At 38.5% G+C, this 27,561-nt stretch overlaps 1 protein-coding gene and 1 pseudogene across 1 annotated transcript; one reads left to right on the top strand and one right to left on the bottom strand.

Moving 5' to 3' along the window:
• Window positions 1-2,894: 2,894 nt before the first annotated feature.
• On the bottom strand, window positions 2,895-4,496 carry LOC120296020 (annotated as a pseudogene).
• Window positions 4,497-13,352: 8,856 nt separating this feature from the next.
• On the top strand, window positions 13,353-15,600 carry LOC104429777 (aspartyl protease family protein At5g10770). Its single transcript, XM_039316725.1, has 3 exons — window positions 13,353-13,569; window positions 14,028-14,456; window positions 14,617-15,600. Exons 1-3 carry the CDS (start codon window positions 13,389-13,391, stop codon window positions 15,435-15,437), a joined length of 1,431 nt encoding a protein of 476 aa, XP_039172659.1. The 5' UTR covers window positions 13,353-13,388; the 3' UTR covers window positions 15,438-15,600.
• The last annotated feature ends 11,961 nt before the right edge of the window (window positions 15,601-27,561 follow it).

Raw genomic sequence — 27,561 nt, 5'->3', positions numbered from 1 at the left:
GTCGGATAAGTCGTTATTTTTTAAATCAGATGGCACCCATTTGAAAGAAATCACTTGGCTCGATTGGCGTGATAGGAACACGAAGTAAGTAGTTTTTATCTTTCCCTACGGTTTTTAACCTTGTGATTTTAGTAGCTATCACCGTGGTTTCCGTAGCTATCTCTATGATTTTCTTGAGAAGCAATCTTTTTTTATAGATGAATGAGGAATGAAGTCGTGTAATTCATGTTTTATGTTACATGTTTTGAACTTTTTATTGTTTATTTTATTTTTCTTGTTCATTTTTTATGAGTTGTTAAATATGTCATTTTGTTACTAAGTATTATGATTCTAAATATGATGTGTTGATGGATATGTACTTTGAAAGAGTAAGTCTCTCCTTATGAGCACTACAAAAAAAAAAAAAAAAATGAAACACAAACAAAAGATAAAATCGGCCGATTCACTATATCAACTTTGGAATCGAACCAAACAATAGAGTTGGTTCAAGGTCGGTTGTTGATCTAGGGTTAGTCTCAAAGTTTCAAAATTTGGAAACCATCTCTTTGTTGATAGGTTCCAAGTTTTAGGATTGGACCGGCCTAATCCTAGAATCGATCCCCCTCTAAAACATGTGTCTACCTTTTAGGGTGGCCATATTTACTATGCTTGCCCAAACTTATCCTTCGAGTAAAGACATGGAAATTTGGGTGCTCCCTCCCTCCTGGACCATACATGGTTTATGATAAGCATGTCATTTTTAGAATATAGAAAATGCATTGGGCTTACTTGAACAGGGCGGCCCAATTGCGGTTAGTCTTCTTCGCGGCATGGATGCGTCCTGTCCTAGATGGGCTGAGTTTCCCACTCAAGTGTGAACTCCACCTTCTAGTTGTGAGGGACCTACACGGGATTCTCTCTCCTTGATGTGGCCCGTGTCTATTCTAATGGGCTGAGACCCAATAAAATGGGCTTGCGCTTTTTGGCCCACATCAGTTCTAATGCAATCTCTCTCGTCAAGACCCAGCAAGTGACAAGATGAATGTTTGCCCTTCCCTCTAAGCTAGATATTCGGCCTCAAGCTGAAGATGAAGAATCACTGAGGAGAGAATTCTCCGTGGGTCATTACTCTATCAAGCTTTAAATATCATCTCACAAGCACTCTTTCAAGTGCGAGTCATTGGTGAAGTACTCTTGAAATACTCATACATAATCACTCTAGACATTGGACATATCATAGGCATATGAATATTGGTGAGAACAAAAACTAAAAGTATCATAACTTTCATACGTCACTCATTTTAATATCCAAACGTTTTAACCAATTAATTGAACGCCATATTAGACGTAAATGACTTTGGTGATAAATTTCAGCAATTTGTCCATATGTAGCATTTTAATAAAATTTTATTTCTTATTTGAATTTTCTTATAAAAAAAGAAGGCCAACGTGGATATGACCGCCCTCATATTAAAACTTATTTTCTCTCTATCCTCTGTCTCTCTCTCTCCTTCTTTAATCACAGCCAGAACACCAATGGAGGAAATCAAGACAAAAAAGTCCCGCGCTAGACTTGGTATACAAAAAATTTTCACCGCAGAGACAGATGACAATGACCCGGCTGGAAAAATCATTCAATTTAATCCGTTGGGCAGAAGTGAAAACTTGATCAAAAGTCAAAGAAAAATAAAATAGAGACAATGTAGATATTTGTATGAATGCAAAAAGTGGGTTGTCATGAGTTAAGATTAGTGATGAGGAACCGAATCAGTTCAATCATCCCGAACTTGTTTTACCCAGCCCGTTCACATGAGGATCCATTGATTTGCAAGTTTCAAAAATTAGAACTGACCTCAGCCGGTTCGATTCTTAGTTTAGGGCCCTGCAGTTGATTCTACCCTAGGGTAGAACTAGGACCTAACCGTAACTTTCTCTTTTAGACCGTTGTCGCCGCTGGCTCCATCCCTTGCTGCTGAATTCCTTTCTCTGGAAGCAAAACTTTGGAAAAGGGATCGTTGCGCGATAAGGTCCCAACAGGTTTCATCCTCAATTTTGGCCCACAAGAACAAAAACGAAAGTGACTCTCACTTCAAGAAACACGAGATTAGCGAAGACTTGTAACATTTTCTCACCGACTTGGTCTTTCCTTCTCGGCTTCCAAGCCCTTGAATCTTCATTTGTACAGGAAATGATCTATAAATTCACCACCTTGGTTATAATTTTAAATGAAAAAAAGAAGGACAAAAATCGGCCGATTCCAACATCAGCAGTTCAATTCTCAATTCCAAAAACCAATAACCTATTCTATCAGGATAGGTTTTAGGTTCCTAATCTAAAATCTATTCACACTTTGAAATCGATCATCTTTAGTTAAGATTGTACTTTGCACTTACGGTATTACTATAATCTTCTATGTCCGTACAAAACAGATTATTGATATAGTTTTCTTCTGTTTTGTCAGCACAAAACAGCAGTCCAATTCTCCTGCTTGTATGACAATTTGGGATGTTAACTTGAAAGCGTGTGACTTAATGCTATGAGCAGCGACGGAGATTCATTTCACACAATTATGAGTGGACTCCACAGAGTCTTAATTTTTTCTTGAATTCCATTTATTTCGTGAAAAATAATTAATTTAAACAATATTTTCTTAAAACTAATTGTTTGTATCATTTAAAATAATTAATATATACCAAAAGTTTATTATCGATAATATATTATGTCGGAGCATGTTGGGAAGATCTCCGAGCAATACCCTGCCATGACTAGTCCCACCCCAATGGAGAAGAAGATCACAAAGCAAATCCCCAACATGAAGCACATGACCACCGCCCATGAGAGCTTCATGAAGCTAAGCTCGATGAACATGAGCATGCTCCGAAGGAGGGTAGCGGGAAGATCACCAACCAATGCTACTAAGCAATAGCTACCGCAACCTGACTCAATCAACAAGGAAGGTGGCAAAGAGGACGAACAATATCTTCACAAAGTCAATTGTCCTACTCACAAGTTGGTAGGATGTGGTAATGCGAACTAGGGGTGAGCGGGTCCAGGGTGGGTAGGGTCTAGACCTGGACCCTGTTCCCTATCCTGTTATAACCGGTTCTCCTTTTTTGGACCATGTTCCCTACCCTGTTTGCATTGGACCCTGTTCCCGGCCCACCGTGTTTTTTCGGTCCGGGAACAGGGTTGACCCTGTTTATATTGGAACATGTTTTGCAAAAAAATTACTCTACAACACTCATATGTAAACACCCAAAGCAACTCACCTTCAGATGTTGACAGCTATTGGCAATTGCATATAATAATTCATCGGTGATGAATGTGCTACCAATATTCAAATGTTGCAAAGCAGTAGCTCTTGCAATCTGCAGAAATGGCTCAGATGATGGGGAAAGCACACAAGAAGTTCTAAGCCTCGTGCATCAAAAGGACTTGATGGTCAAACTTTTTTTCCAAAAAGTTAGGACTGGATTGTGAGAGAACTTCAGGCTCAGTTATCCCATAGACAAGTGGCATGCGAACAAAACAAATAATCATCAACAGAGCAAGGTATTGACAATTTCAAGTTCTTGCACTGATTTTTATCATATTGCACAATATGACTAATAAGCAACGCCGACACTATCACTGAGGAACACTAGCATCAGAACTCTGAATGAAGAAGCGACCATCAACACCCAGAAATCACTCCAACCACAGAACAAGACTAAAGCCTACACACATAACATCTACATAAGCGAACCATCACTTCGAAACGACAAACATACCAGCTTAACAACACCTTGGTCGGTGACCCCTGTCATCCCCAACAGAGAGATGGACGTAAGCTTCATCGCGCATTTCGTCAGTGAAATTATGTACAGCCCTTCATCGGTAATATGGCAGCCCCAACAAATCTTCGAACTGTGGACAATTCAATCACCAAAAGTTCAAAAATCCATAGAGACACATCATAAGCTAATCATCAAACAATTCCTAAGTAACTAATCCTCCATGTACCAATCTCCAAATTCAAGAAGAATCCTAACAAACTACCAACAACCCTCCATCAATCATGTTGCACGGTAAACAGAGAGACAAAGATAGAGACAGAGGGAGTACATGTCGAGTTCACGGAGGGCGTGTGCGCGGCGAACGACGCGGGTGGTGGAATCGTCGTCCATCTTCAGCCTCGCGAAGCTGAGCCTCTCCCTCCGCCCCAGCGACAACTTCACCCCAACGCTTCCATTTCCTGCACACCCCGCTCACCCTGCGAGGAGATTTCGGTTTTTGATCACAACCCACGTCTCAGAATCATCAACACCACACGGAACCGCAGACAAAACAACTTCTTTCCCCGGAATCAGAAAGCAAGAATGGGAACTCCTCACGGTCAAGAGCACGTACCGCGCCAAATCGGCGAAGGACGGGATCATGAACAAGTCATGCGCCAGCACGTCGACGGGCAGGCAGTCGATCTCTGCTTCCCCCTCCTCCACCTCCTCCTCCTCCTCCTCCTCCAACTCCTCCCTCATCCCCGTGGCGAGACGACGGAGACGCTAGAGAGAGAAAGGGAGATGGAGATGGAGCTTCTTGGTAGAGAGAGAAAGCGTCGTCGCCGTCTTTCCTTATTTAAAGCCGGAGGGGACGGAGGAGGAAGGTCTACTGTGGGTTGCTCGAAGATGTGACAAGGTGGGCTTGCGGACGTGAGATCTGTAGGTCAGGGGCGTCGGTGAGGCAACAGCAGCAGGTGAAACGGCGAGATCGAACGGAAGCGGCATCGACACTCGGGTGCGAGCTCGGTGGGGGTCAGCGGCTTCGCGGGCAGAACCAATGCAACGGAGCTTCAGATGACTGGCGGAACGGCGGCGATGGTGCGAGCGCGAGGGGTGCGACGAGAGCAGCAGAGGCGGTGTTGGCTTCGCAATTTCGGGAGGGGAGCTCGGAGCAAGGCTAGCGAGCAGCCAGGAACCGGGTTGATAGAGGCGGTGTCGCAATTTCGGGGGGCAACGGTGGGCGAGCGGAACCAGGATCGGCAGACGCCGGACAGGCGGAGGTCACGAGCTGCCGTCTGTGGGTGTCGCGGGAGGAGAGGAAGCCAATAAAAATAGAAAGTAGAAATTAGGGTTTTGGTCTTTTTGGGGGGGCTTACAAACGGGTCCTCCAACCGGTTCCCAAACCGGTCCAGGTCGATCTGGTTCCCGGTGGGTAAACCCTCGGAACCGGTTCCGGACCGTTCAAACGAGTCTCGAGTTTGGGAACCGGTTCCCGGACCGGTTTCAACCAGAACCGGTTCCCGGCCCTGTTTTCCGGGTGGGCCGGACCGAGAACCGGGTAAACCCGGTTCGGTTGCACACCCTTAATGCGAATCTTCTCGAAAATGCGAGGCCTGAAGAGCATGGGGGTGTCAAATGTACATCCTTGTAGGATGAACTGGATCACAACTGCACACACAAGCATGCGATAAATGCACTAAGTTAGGTGGAAGATATCCTGCCACACATTAGTGTTCTAGTTGGTGTTCACAAAATCTAATTTTGACTCGCTTGGCTTTAAAAAAGGAAAAAAAAATGAATGATATCCTAAAATAAGTAACAAATATGCAGTACACGTGCTATACGCATACAATTGCTTTTCCTTTCTTTATTATTCTTTTTTCATTTAATGCCTTAAAAAATGACCTATGGTGGGTGCAATACACATCCAATACACGTGCAATTGCTTTTATTTTCTTTCTTTTTTTCCTTTCCATTTAATGCATAAAAAGATAACTTATGGTGATAGTTCTATCATTTTTTTTTATCAATAATAAAGCTAGACAAAAATAATGCAATTACTAAGATATAACCTAATTATCATTATCATGTTTTCCAATAAAATTAAGTTGCAAGAGATTGATTTACTGTATGAAAATCAAAGGGTGTCCATATAATTCATTAAGTTCCTTTTTGGTGAAAAATTAGAGGACAACCATGAAGTTCCAACGTCAACAATGACCATCTACTCACTGTTTGCTTCACATCAACGCCGATTGTGTAGCCATACTCACACACCCTTGTTGGAAGATCTCCAAGAAAGACATGGCCACAATTGGTCCCAGCCTGATGGAGAAGAAGATCACATAACAAATGCTTGAGATGAAGCACATGACCACCGCCCATAAGAGCTTTGTGTCGCTGAGCTTGATGAAAGCTACGCATGCTTTGAAGGAGGCTAGCGAAAAGATCTCCCTGCTGATGCTACTTAGCAATAGCCACCACAACCCAACCCATTCAATAAGGAAGTTGGCAAAGAGGATGAACAATATCTTTATCAAGTCAATAATCAAGCTAACAAGGAGTTTTTGGTAGGATGTGGTGATGTGAACCTTCTCGAAAATGCAAGGGTTGAAGAGCACTAGGGTGTCAATGCTGCAAGCCCGGTTGATGAACATGATCACAACGGCACACACTAGCATGTGACAGATGCAACGATTCGGGTGGAAGATACCTCACCATACACCGGTGTTCTGGTTGGTGTTCACAAAATCTAATTTGACTTGCTTAGCTAAAATAGGAAAAAGAAGTGGATGACATCCAAAATTAAGTAACACGCGTGCAGTACACATGCTATACACATGCAATTGCCGTTCTTTTCTTTATTTTTCTTTTTTTCATTTAATACATTAAGAATTACCTATGGTGAGTGCAATACACGTTCCTTAGACGTGCAATAAATGTGCAATTTGTTTTTCTTTTCTTTTTTTTTTTCATTAAATTTATTAAAAGATGACCTATGGTGATAGATCTATCATTTTTATCAATATTAAAGCTAGACAAAAAGAGTGCAATTACTAAGATATAACCTATTAATTATTATCACTTTTTTTGCAATAGAATTAAGTTGCGAGAGATTGATTCACTGTATGAAAATCAGAGTATGTCCATGTAATTCATAAAGTTCCTTTTTGACGAAAAATCAAAGGACATCCATTAAGTTCGTACATCAACGATGACCCTATACTCATTGTTTGCTTCATGCTGACGTTGATTGCGTAGCCTTGTGCATGCAACCTTGTTGGGAGCATCTCTACGCAGTAAGGATCAGTCCTAGCCCGATGGAGAAGAAGATCATAAGATGACCTATGATGATAGATCTATCATTTTTATCAATAATAATACTAGACAAAAATAGTGCAATTACTAAGATATAACCTATTTGTCATTATAAATATATATATATATATATATATATATATATATATATATTTGCAGTAGAATTAAGTTGCAAGAGATTGATTCACTATATGAAAATCAGAGGACGTCCTTATAATTCATGAAGTTCCTTTTTGATGAAATCAGAGGACATCCCTAAAGTTTCTACTTTAGCAACAACCCTATACTCACCATCTGCTTCACGCCGACGCCGATTGCGTAGCCATGCACATGCAACCTTGTTGAGAAAATCTCCAAGTAGCACACTGCCGCAATTGGTCCCAGCCGGATAAAGAAAAAGATCATGTAACAAATCCCCAAGATGAAGCACATGACCACTACCCACAAGGGCTTCATGTGACTAAGCTCGACGAACATGATGCATGCTCCGAAAGAGGCCAGTCGAGAAGACCATCCCGTCGATATTGCTTAGCAATAGCCGCTACAGCCCAACCCAATCAATGAGGAAGGTGGCGAAAGGACGAACAATTTCTTCACCAAGTCAATTGTCATGCTCACAAGGAATTTTTGGTAGGATGTAGTGATGCGGACCTCGCAAAAATACGAGGTATGAAATCTACATGCTCATTGGACGAACTGGATCACATCGACGCACACAAGCATGTGGCATATGCACCAAGTCGGGTGGAAAATATCCCGTCATACGCCAATGTCCTAGTTGGTGTTCCAAAAATCTAATTTTGACTTGCTTGGCTAGGAAAAGGAAAAAAAAAAAAGTGAATGATATTTTAAATTAAGTAATACATGTCAAGTACACGTGCTATACCCATGCAATTGCTTTTCTTTTATTCTTTTTTTCATTTCATGCATTATAAGATGACCTATGGTGTTAAATCTATCATTTTTATCAATAACAAAGCTAGACAAAAAGAGTGCAATTACTAAGATATAACCTAGTAAGCATTATCATTTTTTTGCAATAGAATTAAGTTGCAAGAGATTGATTCACTATATGAAAATCCATCAATTTATGAAGCTCCTTTTTCATGAAAAATTAGGGGACATCCATGAAGTTCCTACGTCAGTAATGACCCTATACTCGCCCATCTGCGTCATGCCGACACAGATTGCTTACCCATGCGAACCTTGTTGGAAAGATCTCTGAGCAATACATCACCTTGATCGGTTACATCCAAATGGAGAAGAGGATCACATAGCAAATTCTTGAGATGAAGCACATGACCACCGCCCATGAGGGCTTTGTGTGGGCAAGCTTGAAGAACATGTGGCATGCTCCAAAGGAGGCCAACGAGAAGACCACCCCCCCAATGCTGCTCAGCAATAGCCCCCGCCACCTGACCCAATCAATGAGGATGGTGGCGAGGAGGACGAACAATATCTTCATGAAGTCAATTGTCAAAGCTACATGACCATTGGATAAACTAGATCACAGTGGCGCACATTAGCATGTGGCAGATGCATCGAATCAAGTGGAAGATATCCTGCCATATGCCGGTGTTCTGGTCGGTGTTCACAAAATTTAATTTTGACTTGTTTGGCTAAAAAAGGAAAAAAAACAAGTGAATGATATCTGAAATTATTAACACACTTGCAATATACATGCAATACACGTGCAATTGCTTTTATTTTATTTTTCATTTAATGCATTAAAAAATGACCTGTGGTGAAAGAACTATCATTTTTTTATCAATAATAAAACTAGACAAAAAGAGTGCAGTTACTAAAATGTGACCTTATTATCATTATCATTTTTATTTTTATTTTGTAATAGAATTAAGTTGCAAGAGATTAATTCACTGTATGAAAATCAGAGGACGTCCATTCATGAAGTTCCTTTTTGATGAAAAATCAGAGAACATCCTTGAAGTTCCTACGTTAGCGATGAACCTATACTCACCATTTACTTCACGCCGATGTCGATGCTAATTGTGCACCCATGCACACGCAACCTTGTTGGGAAAATCTCCGAGCAGTACACCACCGCGATCAATCCCAGCCCGATGGAAAAGAAGATCACATAGCAAATCCCTAACATGAAAACCATGGGAGAATTACCAAAAAGTCTAAACCTATTGCAATTGTGCCAATTCAGTCCTAAACTTTTTTGCCTATTTAGTCCTAAACCTTTTATAAATGTGCCAATTCAATCCTTCCGGCCAAAATTGGCCGGCCCGGAGCTGACGGGGACGCCGGCCGAGACAGCTGGCCGGCGAACCAATTTTTAAATAATTTTTAATTTTTTTTTCGATTTTTTTAATTTTTTCGATTTTTTTTTCGAATTTTTTTTTTTTTTTTTGATTTTTTACCTCCTTCTTCCTCTGGCCGGCCGGCGCCGGCCAGCGAGGCCGGCGAGGCTCGCCCGCCGGCCACCGGCGAAGCGAGCCTCGCCCGGCCATGGCGAGGCGAGCCTCGCCGGATCTGGTTAGGGCCTTGCTAGTGGCCGGCGAGGCCGCCGTCGCCCGATCTCGGCGAGGCTCGCCGCCTTGGCTGGCCACGGCCGCCTCGCCGCCGGCCGGCGAGGTTCGCCCTCGCTTGCCGGCGAAGGCGAGCCTCGCCCGGCGACGGCGAGGCCGCCGTCGCCAGATCTGGCGAGGCTCGACCTCGCCATGGTCAGGCGAGGCCGAGCCTCGCCTTGGGGGCGACGGCGGCCTCGCCCGGCGATGGCGAGGCCGCCGTCGCCCCGATCTGGCGAGGCTCGACCTCGCCATGGCCGGGTGAGGCCGAGCCTCGCCTTGGCGGGCGACGGCGGCCTCGCCGCCGGGCGAGGCTCGCCGCCGGTGGCGGCGGGCGAGCCTCGCCGGTGGCCGGCGAGGTCGGCCTCAGGCCCTCGCCGGAGGAAGAAGAAGGAGGTAAAAATAAAAATAAAAATTCGAAAAAAATTTAAAAAATCGAAAAAAAATTAAAAAATTATTGAAAAATTGGTTCGGCCGGCGTCCACGTCGGCTCCGGCCGGCCAATTTTGGCCGGAAGGACTGAATTGGCACATTTATAAAAGGTTTAGGACTAAATTGGCAAAAAAAAAGTTTAGGCTGAATTGGCACAATTGCAATAGGTTTAGGACTTTTTTGGTAATTCTCCCTGAAAACCATGACCGTTGCCCACGAGGCTTCATGTGGCTAACCTTGATTAACATGAGGCATGCTCCAAAGGAGGCTAGCGAGAAAACCACCCCGCCAATGCTACTTAGCAAAAGCCATCGTAGCCCGACCCGATTAATGAGGAAGGTGGCGAAGAGAACAAACAATATCTTTACAGAGTCAATTGTCATGCTTGCAATGACTTTTTGGTAGGATGTGATGATGTAGACTTTCTCGTAAATGCGAGGGTTGAGCAACAGTAGTGTGTCAATGCTACATGTCCGTTGATGAATTGGATCACAACGGCGCACACTATCATATGGCAGACGCACCAATTCAGGTGGATGATATCCCGCCATATGCCAGTGTTCTAGTTGATGTTCACAAATCTAATTTGACTTGCTTGGCTGAGAAAAAGAAAAAAAAAAGAAGAGTGGATGATATTGGAAATAACACACGTGCAATTGCTTTCCTTTCTTTTCTTTTTTCTTTTTCCATTTAGTGCGTTAAAAGATGACCTATGGTGATAGATCTATCATTTTCTCAATAATAAAGCTACACAATAAGAGTGCAATTACTGAGATATAACCTAGTTATCATTATCATTGTTTTTTGCAACAGAATTAAGTTGCAATAGATTAATTCTCTGTATCAAAATCAGAGAACGTCCATGTGTTTCATGAAGTTCCATTTTGATGAAAAATCAAAGGACATCATGTAGTAAGTTCCTACATCAGCATTGATAATGACAATATTTTTCATTCATTAATTTTTGTAAGCAATAGATATGTTTTTTGTAAGTATATTTCAAATCATTCATTTTCAAAAAATAAATGACCATTAGTATAATTTTTTATTTCAGGAGATGATGGTCGAGCAATAGTATTGGTCACTTTGTAAAATACAGGTTATTTGGGCGGACTATTTTTTAATAATTTCTTATTTACTAATTTTATTTCGTTTATGTTTAATCTGTTTTTACCTGGCCAGGATTTTTTTTGTTTTCCTTGATATGCTATGGTTCATTTTTAAGGAGAACACTATCAATTATTACAGCCTGGATCGGTTTGTGTCTCCAAACTGAGCCCGGATTTGAATATGGGTCAGATCAATTCTCGATCCACTCAAACCCAATTTGATCCACCCATTTGACTGGTTTACACATGTGGGAGATGTTAGATGCTCTAAATTATAGTCATATTGTCTTGATCCCCAAGTCGCATAATGCCCATACTTTCAATCAATTACATCGAGTCTCTCGTTCACTTTCTTCTCCTTGTCTATATCGTGTTTGAACCGTCCTGTTTTATGATGGGTTTGAATCGAGCTGGTTAAGCAAATTAAACCGAGCTGGGTAATGTGAACTCCTGACTAGGGAGGCACCCGCCATTTGCGCGCAAAGCACAATCCCATGCCGTCCCTAAAAGTTTGATTTTACACCGTGAGATCGACATTCAATTGAGTTTCCTTGTGGGGACGAGTGTGAAACTATTGATTAAGTCTAGGCCATAATGAATTTGTGGGCTCCAACACATTAATCTGATTGGTACTTTTGCAATCTCATTAGACAAGATTTACGTGCGTATGCGGTAGCGCTTTATTTTCTTTCAGGTCTTGCTATATCTTTCCTCGTTGCTTCCTCTTTTGGAACTTTCCTCACTCGTTTTCACATTAGTCTCCATCCTCTTTTCAAATCATCACGACAGAAGCATCCGAAAGTCTTTCGTTCCACACCACCAAGTCATCTCAAAAGGAGCTCGTTTCATCTCATCTTCGACCGGAGCGACAACTATAATTCCCCCGGCAGACTTGTTTCGTGACCGTGTCTTCTCTCACTATTCCCGCATCCGACCAAATCCTCATCTCTCGCTACACTAACTTTGGGGCGCATATGTCGGTACTTAACCAATCAATTACTCAACGTGAAGTATAGTTGAGCATACTATAATGTCCTAAAAAAAAATTAAATTCTTGAATTTGAGTGGCATCACAAAAAAAATGATAAAAAGAAAACTTTTTGGGGCTAAGAAAGTAGTAATATTAGAAAGGGTAGCTTGGTCTGCGGTCTCCTTTGACTTTTGCTGTTGAACTCTTCAGACATTTGGCCGGCTCCCATGCGCTCTACAAAAGTATAGTGGAGGGAGGTAGCTACTGCCTTGCCGCGTCTTATTCCTTGAATAGGAAGTAATTACACCCACATAAAACGTAATGGACACGGCCTCGTATTCTTTTGCTTATTTTTTTACGCATCCCACGTCGACCGCTGTTAAATAGCCGGTCAATTTTTCAAACTATAACTTAGCAATTAAAAGTGATGAAGGTGGTTCTAAAATAAAGATATAAAGAGAGAGTGATTAACTGCTCGACATTAGGCCCCATAAGCATCATAGTATGTATTCCTTTCCCATTGTATTTTCCCTTTAGATTTCATTTGCTTCTCAATAAATGAATGATTTGTAAAATATTTTCCCAAAATCGATAACTTGTGTTGTTTGAAATATTATCAATGAAATTTTTTTTCATTACCAATAATAATTTATGTTTGAACATTTTCAAAAAAATAATTAAAATATTTTTCATTGACATATTATTTTAAGGGATATCATTGATCATTTTTTTTAAATATATTTTGCAAAACAAACAAACCCTTCAAGTAGCATAAAATCACATAATAATACATGAGTAGACTATAGTTTATCCCCTATAATTTTCTTTTGGGACTTGTTTTCCTATTACTCTAATTAGAGGAAATTTCCTCAAACCATATCTCTTAATGGTGGTTACAAGTATAGATATCACCCGCATTTTATTTTGACTAAGTTTATACGCAAGTCACTATGACCCACTAATTAGAAGTATGGTTAGACACTCTACCATTAGGGGTCGGAGAAAAAACTTGTCAATCTTATTAGATATATGACCGGCTCTCGTGCTCGATGATTGTTGTTTAACAAGTCTTGGGGAGGAAGGCGACTAATTCCTCATGGGGGCTCGTTCCTTCAGTAACTCATTAGAACTACATATAACATAACCGAACAGACCGGAAATAGTGATTAATTACAAAAAGGATGACGTGTATGGCTTTCTAATCTTATATAAGAGGCAGAACGAGGGAGCATTCTCAGCAGTGGCTTGGAAAAGCAAATACGTTTTACTTCCTTTCGGCTTCGGATCAATGGAGGGCTCATTTTTCTGCGTGTTTAAGAGGGCTCTCCTCTTTCTCTCTCTCCAAGTCCTCATGATCTGCTCCATGCATCAAGGTTATAGTTATGGAGTAGAAGGGAAGATTACAAGCCACACCGTGTCAGTTAGCTCTCTGTTGCCTTCTCCTTCTTGCTCACCTTCCACTACCAAAGGTCTCTCTCTCTCTCTCAAGTCATGCCTTGCGCCTGTGAGTTGCCATGGAATCCTCCTTATTTTTCACCCAGATACTTTTGTTGGGTTCTGATACAACTTGGCTAAGTTGGCTTTGCTTTAAACTCTACTAATGGGAAAATTAAGAGGTGAGAGGGTGATTAGAAGAAGACATATAGGCAGGTGATACGTCTCTTTTGCATTAGCTCGCCCGAATATTTTAAATTACATTTAGTGGAGGGACTTGGTCATACAGTGATGGTGATCATCGGATGTGTCTTATTCAAGAAGCCTGGTCGTTCGAAAGGAGAGAGTGGGAACACATGTTTAAGAGGTTGACCCGACCAAACCGAAGTCTTCGTCGATTGCAAAGATAAAACAATCTATTTTGTTCTTTTGACCAGTGGATTATCGACTGACCATTCACCTAATCTGCTACTTTCACACGACATGCTTTCAGCTAGCAACCGGAAGTCGACCTTGGAGGTAATTCACAAGCATGGCCCATGCTCTCAGCTTGTTCAAGACCAAAATCCTCTGAATCACACCAAAATCCTGCTCCAAGATGAATCAAGGGTGAAGTGGATTCAGTCCAAATCCTTCAACAGCAGCGACAGCCTAAAATCTTTGGCGGTGGCAAGTCTTCCAGCGAAGTCCGGCATCACCATTGGCACTGGCAACTACTTAGTGAACGTCGGCCTTGGCACGCCAAAAAAGAACCTCACTCTCATTTTCGACACCGGCAGCCCTCTCACGTGGACCCAGTGCCAGCCATGCGTGGGATCTTGCTACAATCAGTCTGACCCAATCTTTAACCCATCGCAATCATCGTCCTATTCCAATGTCTCGTGTGCCTCGACAGCATGCTCTCAACTTTCTTCCGGCCACGGTAATATCAACCCCATTTGAGATATTTAATTCTTATGATATCCTACTAGAATATTTTTCAAGCGTTGATGAGGGATATCTGATTCTAATAGTTAAAAACCATCACAAGAAAGAATAACCAGAAGTAATTAAAGCAACGTATTATGCTCTTGGATCTTTAGGTGGTTCGCGATGCAACGGAACTTGTCAATATTCCATCCGATATGGGGACAATTCATCTTCGACAGGCTTCTTCGCAACTGAGAAGTTGACAATATCGCCGACGGAGGTGATCGACAATTTCAAATTTGGCTGCGGTGAGAACAACCAAGGCCTCTTTGGTACAGCTGCAGGGTTGATCGGACTCTCAGACAGCAATATCTCCATCGTGGAACAAACAGCGGCCACATATGGAAAATATTTCTCCTACTGCTTGCCCTCTTCCACTAGCTTCACTGGACACTTGACTTTCGGCAAGGACAGCACAGCACCGAGCTCAGTTAGCTTCACGCCGTTATCGACGGTCCCACAAAGCTCGCAATTCTATGGAATAAGTATCGTCGGAATCAGGGTAGAGGGAAAACCTCTATCAATACCATCGACGGTCTTTTCAAATGGAAGCGCGATTATCGACTCGGGAACTGTCATTACCCGATTACCTCCAACAGCCTATAGCGCCTTGAGAACCACAGTCAGGAAAGCGATGGCGAATTACACGACAGCGCCGGCAGTTTCCCTTTTCGATACTTGCTATGACTTTAGCAAGGAGAGCACAGTCGTGATCCCATCGATAACATTCTCTTTCGCCGAGGGAGTCAACATCGACTTGGACCCAAGCGGGATATTTTACGTCGAGGATGCCTCGCATGTTTGCCTAGCTTTTGCAGCGAATGGTGCTGATAGTGATCTGGTCATTTATGGTAATACGCAACAGAGAACGTTTGAAGTGGTGTATGATGTTGCTGGAAGAAAGCTAGGCTTTAGTCCAAATGGCTGTTCCTAAGATGGATGGATTAAAACGAAAGCTATTTGTAGACATGCTCGATGATGATTAGGAGTATGCAAATTGAATGTTCATCATTAACTTTTACCATTCTTGAATAAATGTTTTGAGTTGTAACAATTACGTATTGAAAAAAGAAGTGCACTTCTCCAATGTCGTTTAACATCGATCTTTGTGAGTTACAAATTATGTACATCATCAGTATGCAAATTTAGCTTAACAATCACGTGAGTGATATCCATTTAAGAAACTTTTTACAAACAGCGATGGAGGAAAATATGATGAACTTGAGAAGGTATATGCCTCTGAAGCTAGAGGGTCGCCCTATAATGACCAGATTGTCCCTACTTTCTCGTGGAATATACCACAATAAAGAGATTCAAATCCAAACCTCTCTCTACCCCCGGCTCAACCATTACCACCACATTACGTCGGATTGTGACTAGGCCTCCCTGCGCCGGCGCTCCCTGTTAATAAAGACAGGTGCTCACGGTGGTTGTGACCTTGCAAACACTGCAAAGCAATTTTATCTGTAAATCAATAGATTAAGATTGGAAATATTTAATAAAAGTTAGTATCGAACATGTTGGTAAGCCACAAAAAGAATGTATGGGTAGACTATTAAAGTAATTGGTTATTTTTGAAGTAAAATTAAATGTTTGCACAACTCTAGATCAAGCAAAATAATAGTTGGTAAGTAACTAAAATTGGTTGATAACTTAATGTTGAAAATGTTGGTAAATTAATCAGATTATAGTTTATAATTTCAAGTAAAAAGTTAGTAACTTCGACATGGTGAGCGAGCCAGAAAAATGCATAATGATAAATTATTAAAGTAGTTGGTAATTTTGGAAGTATATACATGTCAAAACTTTTCAAAATCATACAAGATGAAAATTGATAAAAGACAGTTGGTAACTTAATGTTGACCAATTGTGGTTATTTCGAAACCTAACAAGTAAAAAGTTAATAAGTTTTTTTTTGTCAGTAAAAAGTTAATAAATTACTAACATAAATTGGGAACATAAAGTGACAACCGTTGACAACTGTTGACAATTGTTGCAAAATAAATTAAACTAATATTGGTGATTTCGTGTATAAATTAATAATTTAACACAGTTAATGAGCCACTAGAACAGATGTTGGTAGATTAATAAAACAGTCGGTACTTTCGAAAGTATAAATAAATGTTGATACTTTTCGAATTGAGTGAGATAAAAAGTTGGTAAGTGACCAGAATTAATTATAGTTTATATGGTAACTTGTGCGTGACCAAAATTAGTAGCAATTTCCATCAACATTGGGCCACGTGGCAATTTCTGTACCTTGAATTATCCAAATAATATGACGTATGGATAATAGATAAGAGATATGAGCAAATATATATGCACAAGGCATTACATATTATTTTACCAAGTAACTGATTTTATTTTTTTTTGTCAAAAAAAAATTATATTGACTCAAAAGGATACACAGAAAATACATGGACTTTCATGGTAAAGCAAATCGAAGCAAAGCAAAGGTTAGAATACTACACAACAAAGTCAAATCCAAAAAACAATGGGAATCAACAAAGCACTAGCAGGATTAAGCACACAGTCGTTCCAAAAGAACATATTTGTCAAGCAAAATAATTGACGGCCAATCACCAGATCTCGTATCATTGTCAGTGATGAGCACACATTAAAAATTTCTTCTCCAATAATTACGACGTTGCCAATTGGTGTTGCGTGCTTGGGTTCAATTTCCTCTACACCATCGCCACATAGAGACAATCAAAATAGATTGAATAAATACAAATCTAGCCTTTGGGAGAGCAAATTTTCATAATTTAGCGAAACGCCAAAGCTCCTGAGTTCATTAAAATCGAAGATAAAAGACCCCTACATAAACGTAGCATAGGGGCATCAAATCCCTGAAAACATTATCAAACTCCCAAATATAAACCGGAAGAAAAGAACTCTTAGGTCTAGAACTAGATTTGGAGAGTTAAAACTCTCAAATCTAGAACTAGATCGAGAGAGCACAGCTCCCAAATCTAGATTGGGAGAGAAAATGAGGAAAAGTACAAAAAAAAAAAAAAAAAAAAAGAACTTGAAGAAAATCGAAACAGATGGAGGGAAGGGTGAGACTAGCTCAAACCCTAGTAATTGATATTTACTTGATTAAATAATGTGGTAATATGACACTTTAATTTCAATTAATTTCATTAGTGTCTACATATGCCCCCAACTTCAGTCATGTGTCTTGCAAAATATATCTGTGCCCAGTGAGGAGCATGTCTTGAAGTCCCTCTTCAAAATCTCGCCTTTTTGCCTTGAATTAGACGAAAGAGACGCAATTATGTGGTAATTGCATCATCTTGTGAACATCCAACTAGGTCACATCACATCATGATAGATATGATCTCGTTTTTCCTATTAGATTAAGCTAGGATTGGGACTTCTAACATTGTATCGGAAGTGGGTTTGGTGAAGTTTCACGTTCCCACTGGAATCACAATGACATCATGGTACATTTTTGTTTCAAAAGAGGGGAAAGGGGGAAGAAGCAAACAAAAAATAAAGAAAACCAGCTGACGGGTTCAATTCATCCACGGAATCCTCCGCGCATGTAGGGGTAGCGCCTCCCTCAAATCGGACCGGAGGCCGAAAGTGACATGTGCTATTAAGGGGAAATTTCCGGAAACTTAAATATATGGTTTGGAAATAGAAACAAAGCGATGGACTCATCGCCAATCATTTTTTTAAAGGCCTGGGATGTTTGCGGAGCTAGGTGAGCATTTGAAGGAACTGGTCATATTGTGAGAACTAGAAAGAATATTCGTCTAGGGTTTGGTTACCTATGAGGAAGGGTTAGCACCCCAAGAAACCTTCTGGGTACCACATTTTCCCATCGAGTTATCGAAGCAATTATCAATATAATTTCTCAATATTGAGAACCTAATTTTGAATTTATAGCAAGTGTAGTCAAGTAAAATATGTTACATCCCTTCATGCTTTGGCATGACTTCTAATAGAATATTTAAATATTAAATTATGTCTTTATCGTGTAACTTAAACTTTTAGAACAATACATAATGGTTCCACAAAATTTTACATGACATCAAAGCAAGAGATCCCAAGTTCAAATCTTTTCAAGTCACTATTTACCTCCTAATAAAAAGTTTCCTAATGAAAATATGCATGGTAGTATGCATGAGTCCTAATTTTGTGCATTTTGACTGACCGAATTTATTTGATTATACATTAATAAGTTTGCAAATGACACGCCCATATTATTAATTGACCTATTTAGATAGGACACTTTCGTCCTTTCGACCATACGTATGATGATGTGTTTCTGATAGCTGAAAACAGTTTTTAAGAAAATAATTATATTTGTGAAAATATTTTCAGAAAAAGATAACATGTAGAGGGCCTCAGTTCACGACAGGGACCGGCCTGATTCTATTCAAAACCCCTAACCTTTTGGAAACCATCCACTCACTTCACTATCAGAACTAGGTAGAGCTTTTGCTCGGTTAGCGGCAAACGATTAATTTATCTGCTAATTTGTCACCTTTCTCAAAAAAGCTCTAATATGCACATGACCTCCAAAACAAGCGATGTTAGCTTCTCACTATTAGGTAAGATTATCCAAATTTTCATGATTAGTTATTATACCATTCATAATTCACTAATAATATTAGTTATAATTATGCTAATTAAAAATTGAGTAGTTATATAATTATTATTCTACTCATATTGTTAATCATTCGATGAATAATGTTTATTTAGTACACCACATATTGTATGGCTAAATTTAAACCTTCAGCATAGATTAGTTATAATTAATTAACAGTTATTTTTTTGTTAAATTGTAAAGTCTTGATAGTATAGATGGGATATTACACTGATGATTGGCTGTCGAAATGATAGTACAATTTTTATTTAAATGTTATCGCACTTTATGTGCTTAACATTTTGTTATAATCACAAATAAATTATCAAGATATAGACAAATATTTGATGTGATATATTATATTTCTAATAATATATGGCGTAGTGAACTAATCAATCATGATTGACTATTTAAAAAAATGAAAATGCTTATATTCTCTCCAATTTTGATTTTATAAATATTTAGGGAATTCTAACGCAATGTGCCGTTACGATATGTGTCATTCATGAAACAAAACAGTGTAATAATATTATATCACTTGAATCAAACGGTATCATAATTTTATAATAAATGATTCTGAGAGAGAAAGAGAGAGTCTAAATTCATTGTTTGCTATACCCCTAATGACTCCAAATCATTGATTCCAAAGTCATCGATGTGCTATGCACCTAATGGCTCCAAACGAGCGAGAGAGTCGGCCAAGCTATTCTTACTGATAAGCATAATTACTTGCCGTCACTACACGGTTTTAGCAGACCATGCACTAAATTGTCATTCACTAAGAAGTTGACACAGAATTTCCCTATCAAGCAAAAAACTCATTAGGGTAAGAATAGCGTAAATGTCATAACTTTCATACAATATTCACTTAAGTGCCATAACTTTTCTTCGCTCACTTACAAATTTAAAAAAAAAAAAAAAAAAAAATTAAATGAGTGTCATCAATGATTTGTTTTACTAGAAAATTCCATGTGGATGCTGATGGTCCTATGTGGTCTTACCGATACTAATGTTGAATTTTTTTAATTTTTTAATTTTTTTCTTTTTTCTTTTGTTTTTCCTTTTTTTGGCCCTTTTTTCAAGACCTCGCAAGCTCAAAAAAAAGGAAGAATAAAAAGGAAAAGAAAAATTCAAAATATTCAAAATATATATAAAGCATTGAAAAATTCCACATGTGATGATTTGTTGAAAATGACATTCAAATAATTGATTTTACTCTAATGTGGCACTTAAGTGAACGAAAAGAAGTTACACCAATCAAGTGAACGTCATATGAAAATTATTGCACTTGCGTTGTTCTTCTTCCAAAATTATTTATTTCATAAAAATAAATGATTTTGAGAACATTTTCCTCAAAATGAGCGATTATATCATTAACAAATATGAATGAACGAGAAATATTTTTACCACTCACGAAAATATTTAGACATAAATAGTTATTACTGATGAAAATATTTTTCATTAATTAATTATTTAAAGTAATATAAATAATCATTTTGAATAAAATATTTTTAAAATCATTTGTTATTCTATATGCTTACATCAATATGGGAATCTACGTCACACGCCACGACGTGACCTTCAGACCACTCCCACTCGATGCCACTCTTTCATTTCTAATTATTTCCTATTTAATTTTTTTCCAAGGTTTTCTTATTTAATTCTTGCTTGCCGGTTTCAACCTCAGTCCTAGTTTGGGAATAGGCTCGATTAATTGAGAAAGCCCCACCTGGCCACCGGTACCTAACATCAATGACATGTAAACTACGATCCAATAGTCAACATGTATAATTCTCTATTCCCACTAATCTAATTTGTCGAGCACATTCAAGAGTTCAATATCTTTAATCGTTATGTTAATTCAATCCCTCTTTACGGAGGCCTTAAGCAAATGTGGATTTCTGCATCTTTAAACATTCGAAACTCGTCTTAGTTGTAAATTGAAACCGATGCGGGACGAATGCACATAACAAAAGACAGTCGACATGGGTTTAGAATTGTAGAAAGGGTTGAAAAATAGGATAGCAAGAAAGGGCGAACTAGTTTGGGATGGAAGGGGGTAGCAAAACACGATTGAGAATCTTTTAAAGGGGAGAAAAATGGGATAGCAAGAAAGGGAAGGACATCATATAAAAAGACACAGGACACGGGAAAAGGAACGAAACGCCAAAACTTGACAATAACATATTCATCACAATATTAAAATTAATAATCAAAAGCTAACTAAAGAATACATTGACAGTGATATGTACGGTGTAATCGGTAAACCTTGTTTCTTAATGAAACATTATCAAGCAAACCTTAACGAGATAATAATTTATTGGCTCGCGATTTTTCCGCTCCTTCTGTATATACCCCTGCCACATTAAATTTAGAACATTATCTTTCACATGTCTTACTTGTTTTAAACTTTTAAAAAAAAAAAAATGCAGTTACAATCTACCCCAACAACAGAGAATACGATCTAATAGAAGGTTCACCCGTAATTTAAGCTTCTTCTTTCTTTCTTTTTTTGCCATTTAGGGATAGTGTGTCCCTCTTTTCCCAATTAATAATTTATTTGACAGATAACCAATTGGTTATTGTGTAATGATACATATATTTTTATTTTGTACTAAGTGACCATTATTCAAAAAAAAAAAAAACTTACGTATCTTTAATAGTAAAAAGGATCCGTCTACTACTTTTAATGAATGTTTTTGTTTAATAATAACTTCAATATGTTTTAACGGCTCAGATTTTGTTTCGTTTGATAAATCAAATAGTCAGATTTTATTTATTTTTCATGCCATTACTACACAATTTTTTAAAAGATATATGTAAAAAATACAAATATGACAAAGTTAAGTACATAAAAAAATCTAAACATTTAGTAAAACGAGTAGATTAATCTTTTTACTCTTACCCGTGCTTAGGTTATTTTTAAAATATGATTTCCTAGTATAAAATTGAAAAAAATTAATACAACTCATTAACGCAATAATAGTTGGCTATCTTCCAAATAAACTTTTTTTTTATTTTGAAAAGACAGACACTGGTATCAAAGGGGAAAATGAAGAATTCAAACAAAAAAGAAGGAAAAAAAGTAAGAAATAAGTTTAAATTAAGAGTGGGTCTCACATTTAATTTTATTCCTAGTAGTGTAAATAGAATTCTAACTGTTCAGAAAAATGCTAAAGTGCAGAATAATACAGTCAATTCAAGGTGACAGTGACGTATGCACTTAAAAATGGGGTTATAAAAAGAAAAGATAAGAAATTAATTAATAGTGTCATGCAGGTGTAATTCCAGTGTTGACTTTTGTCATGTGGATGCCCTTTCTAATGAGTCAAGTCGTGAAACTTCTTCTCCCACAATGTACAACATCCAAATCATATAGCCATGGTCGATCACGAGTAATATAAGCATCCCTTGCCAATACCAAACAAAATTTGAATTATCAAGCGTACCAAATGCGGGCTTGATGTCTTTCGAAAACAACTCCATAGCCATTGGCCCTAAAAGAAATTTCATGTGAACTCAGATGCAGTTCAGGAGGAGTATCCAAAATTTAATTAGAGACCTCGCCACAAGATTCGAAGAACTGCTCTGAATGAACATTTTACACGACCTATTAGTAATTCTAGCTCCGGTCATTCTCATCAGCATGCGAAGAAGTCAAGAGATCATTAATAATGGACATAAATATTATGCCTATAATTAAAGGAAAAATTCATACCTAAAGATTAATTCATATTCAGGAGCTAATCATATAGGCATTAACAACAATGTATGATGTTTCCTAACCAAATTATTATAATAATAAAAACTGAAACATTGTGAACTGAAATCTTATTCAGATAATAATAAATCTAAAGACGAGAAAATTAATTAAAACAGGATCCCTGTTATGAAATACATGAATGAATAGAATACATAAATGAATATTCATTATATTCATCTTATCCAATGTACTTATTATGGTACATTTGTATCAAATGTTCTAAAAACATCTCCCCTATACAATGAACATTCATCTCCCCTATCTAGTACATGTATCATTCGATACATTGATATTAATGATAAGTACATTCTTGTTCTCCTATAAATAGGAGTTTAGTTTTGATGTACAACACAATAACACAGAAACACGACAGTGAGACACTAGAAATAAAGCTCTCTCATCTTGCTTTATCTACTATTTTATGGTGTTCACTTGCTTTCTCTTCTCAATCTCTTTTCTATTATATATTCGCAACATAATATTTTACAACACGTTATCAGCATGAAGATCTACTGACTGAGTAAGTAATTTTTGTAAGCACGAAGATCTACCGACTGAGTAAGTAATTTTTGCAAAGTAGGTATTCTTTTTATTGATCAACTTAAACTTCATCTTCTTCTATCAATTCTTCATTTTTATTGGCCCGAAGCCAAATTTCAAATCTAAAAGTATCCTTCTACTCCTGAAATAGTGATGGATATTTGAAAATCCTTTTAATTAATTTAAGGATTTATTTTTGCAAAGATTATGGCAAATATTGAAAAGCCCAAATTCCACATCCTGGAAGTGAGTGGAAAGAATTATCTATCATGGTGCCTTGACATGGAAATGCACCTCCAAGGGCAAGGTCTCGCCAATACAATTACAAAGGATGAAACCTCAAATGAAAGGGATAAAGCAAATGCACTGATTTTTATTCGTCGTCATTTGCATGAGAGCCTCGAGACTCAATATTTATCCGTTCGAGACCCTCATATCTTGTGGAGGAGGTTGAAGGATAGGTATGATCATACCAAAACGGTTATCATCCCTCAAGCACAATATGATTGGCAAAATCTCATACTGCAAGATTTTAAATCAGTGTCTGACTATAATTCTGCTTTATTTGATATCGTTTCTCGGCTTGAGTTATGCGGTATCAAACTCGCTGATGCGGAATTGCTTGAGAAAACTTTCTCCACCTTTCATGCTTCGAATATTGTATTGCAACAGCAATACCGGCAACGTCAGTTTGCCACATATTATGAATTAATTTTTGTGCTTCTTACTGTCGAGCAAACTAATGAATTGCTGCTCAAAAATCATGATCTTAGACCTGCTAGCTCAAAAGCATTGCCTGAAGCACATGCCAACTTTGAGAAAAATACTGGCCATTTTAAGGGCTATAAGTGCAGGCAAAAACATAATCCTAGAGGGGATGGAAGAAATTTAACCGCCCTAGGAAATTAAACTTTGGCCTGAATCATGGCAAAGAAAAGAAGCCAAAGAATGTGATTAATGAAAGTATTTGTCATCGCTGTGGCATGACTGGGCATTGGTCACGTACCTGTCGTATGCCAAAACATTTTGTTGACCTATACCAGACATCTTTAAAGAATACGGGCAAGGGTGGTGAATCTCATGCCATTGAAATCAATCCTACTGCCATAACCACTGTTGAGGCCAACAATATCTCCATTGGTGGGACTCCTCTTGCTCCTGAAGTAGCAAATGCATCATTGGATGTCTCTGGTTTCTTTGAAGACCTCTGATTACTTTGATGAATCAGATTGGTTGATGATAATTTGAATTTCGAATTTTATGTTGTTTCGCTTTAAATGTATTACTTTTTATTGTTCTTTATGAAATGCTTATGAACCTTATATAATATTTATTTTTGAAATTTTATTCGACTATATAACTAATATGCAACTTTTATGATACTTGACACCTGAAGTTGTCAATATAAATGCAAATGGAAAATACCGAAAAAAAGGAAGATGTTTGTTTGCTTGATAGTGCAACAACACATACTATATTTTGTAGTAGACACTTTTTCTCGAGTATGACATTGCGTAAGGCGCAAATCCATACAATATCAGGTCATGTTCCAATTATTGATGATTTTGGGAATGCCACAATTATTTTGCCAAATGGCACAATCCTACATATTGAGAATGCATTTCTGAGCATTAGATCAAAAAGGAATCTGCTCAGTTTCAAAGATGTACGCCGTAATGGGTACCATATTGAGACTGTTTATGAACAAGATAAGGAATATATTAGCATTTCCTCTTATAAGATGGGCCTGAAGACCATCCATGAGAAGCTAGAAGCTTCTTCTATGGGTTTGTATTTTGTCATGATTAAAGCTGTTGAAACCTATGCCACCACATCCTGGAGATTGGTAAGCCATGATCAGTTTGGACTGTGGCATGATCGCATTGGTCATCCTGGCACTTTAATGATGCGTAGGATAATTCAAAATACAAAATGGCACCCTTTAAAGGATATAAAGGTATTGTTGTCCAAAGATTATAATTGTGAGGCTTGCTCACAAGGAAAGCTCATTATCAAACCTTCTATAACAAAGGTTGATTTTGAATCTCCTTTATTCTTGCAAAGAATTCAGGGTGATATTTGTGGACCAATACAACCACCAAGTGGACCATTTCGATATTTTATAGTACTAGTGGACGCATCCTGTAGATGGTCCCATGTTTGCTTATTATCTACACACAATGTCGCATTTGCACGTTTACTTGCGCAAATTATAAAGCTCCAGGCACAATTCCCTAATTATCCAATTAAGAGCATAAGGATGGATAATGCTGATGAATTTACAACAAAGAGTTTTGATACATATTATGCTTCACTCGGAATCGAGATTAAGCACCCGGTTGCATATGTTCATACTCAAAATGGATTGGCAGAATCCTTGATTAAACATATCCAAATCATTGCCCGCACTCTATTATTGAGAACGAATCTCAATGATACAGCATGAGGTCATGCAGTTTTGCATGCAGCAGCTCTAATAAGATTACGCCCCACTGCTAGTCTTTTACAATCTCCTCTTCAAATAGTTCTTGGTTATAAACCAGATATTTTACATCTACGCACCTTTGGTTGTGCAATACAGGTGCCTGTAGCACCGCCAAAAAGGACGAAAATGGGTCCCCAACGCCATTTAGGCATTTATGTTGGGTTTAATTCACAGTCTATCATTAGGTTCTTGGAACCAACTACTGGTGATCTTTTTACTATCAGGTTTGCAGATTGTCATTTCGATGAGACTAGGTTTCCATCAATTGGGATACCTACAACTTCCATGACTGTAAAACAAAAACCAGTTAAGGTTTTCTCCTGGAATGAGAAAAATTTATCTCAATTAGACCCAAGGACTCATGAATGTGAAAACGAGGTGCAGCGCATAATCCATTTACAGGCTATGGCTAATAGACTTCCTAACGCATTTAATGATGCTACTAAGGTAACGAAGTCTCATATTCCAGCTGCAAATGCTCCAGCTAGGATAGCTGTTCCCGAAAAACATGCTAAAATGGATCAAAATCCCCCGCACTTGAAGCGTGGTAGATCGATAGGATCAAAAGATACTGCTCCTCAAAAACGAAGGGGAAAAAATCAGGAATTTGCTCCAAAAGAGCTTATTGCCCCTGAAGAGGCTCAAACCCATGAAAGGAACACTAGCCCCGGGAATACCGAAAATTACATTACATATTGTAATGAAATTTGGGATCGAAATGAAATCATCATTAATGATGCTTTTGCATTCTCGGTTGCTCATAAAATTATAGATGATGATTGTGAGCCGCAATCTATTATTGAATGTCTTCAAAGGCAAAATTGGCCTAAGTGGGAGGAAGCAATTAAAGATGAATTAGCTTCCCTAACTAAACGAAAGGTTTTTGGACCTATAACCCGTATCCCCGATAATGTAAAACCCGTTGGATATAAATGGGTATTTATCCGAAAACGAATTGAGAAAAATGAGGTTGTCAGGTATAAAGCCCGACTCGTTGCCCAAGGATTCTCCCAGAGACCTGGGATTGACTATAATGAGACATATTCACATGTGATGGATATGATTACATTTCATTTTCTCATTAGCCTAACAATCTTTGAAAGATTGGAAATGCGTCTTATGGACATTGTGACGGCATATTTATATGGCTCATTAGACTCTGATATTTATATGAAAATTCCCGAGGGATTCAAAATACCAGAAGCATGCACTCCCCGCAATTTATTCTCAATAAAATTGCAAAGATCCTTGTATGGGTTAAAGCAATCCGATCGCATGTGGTATCAATGCCTAAGTGAGTACCTAATTAAAGAAAGGTACAAGAATGATCATATATGCCCATGCGTATTTATTAAGACATCAGAAACCGGATTTGCTATTATAGCAGTTTATGTCGACGATATAAATTTAATTGAAACTTTAGAAGAGTTAGCTGAAACTGCTAAATATTTGAAAATGGAGTTTGAAGTTAAAGATTTGGGTAAAACCAAACTTTGTCTTTGTCTAGAGCTTGAGCATAAAGCAAATCGAATAATCGTCCATCAATCAACATATGTTGAAAGATTGCTTAAACGTTTCAACATGGACAAAGCTCACCCATTGAGCACCCCTATGGTTGTAAGGTCTCTAGATCCCCAAAAGAACCCATTTCGTCCTAGAGAATCTGATGAAGA

This window comes from Eucalyptus grandis, chromosome 7, assembly GCF_016545825.1.
Source record: "Eucalyptus grandis isolate ANBG69807.140 chromosome 7, ASM1654582v1, whole genome shotgun sequence".
Lineage (NCBI taxonomy): Eukaryota > Viridiplantae > Streptophyta > Magnoliopsida > Myrtales > Myrtaceae > Eucalyptus > Eucalyptus grandis.
Note: the sequence above shows the minus strand (reverse complement) of the source record. Positions and strands in the feature narration are given on the sequence as shown.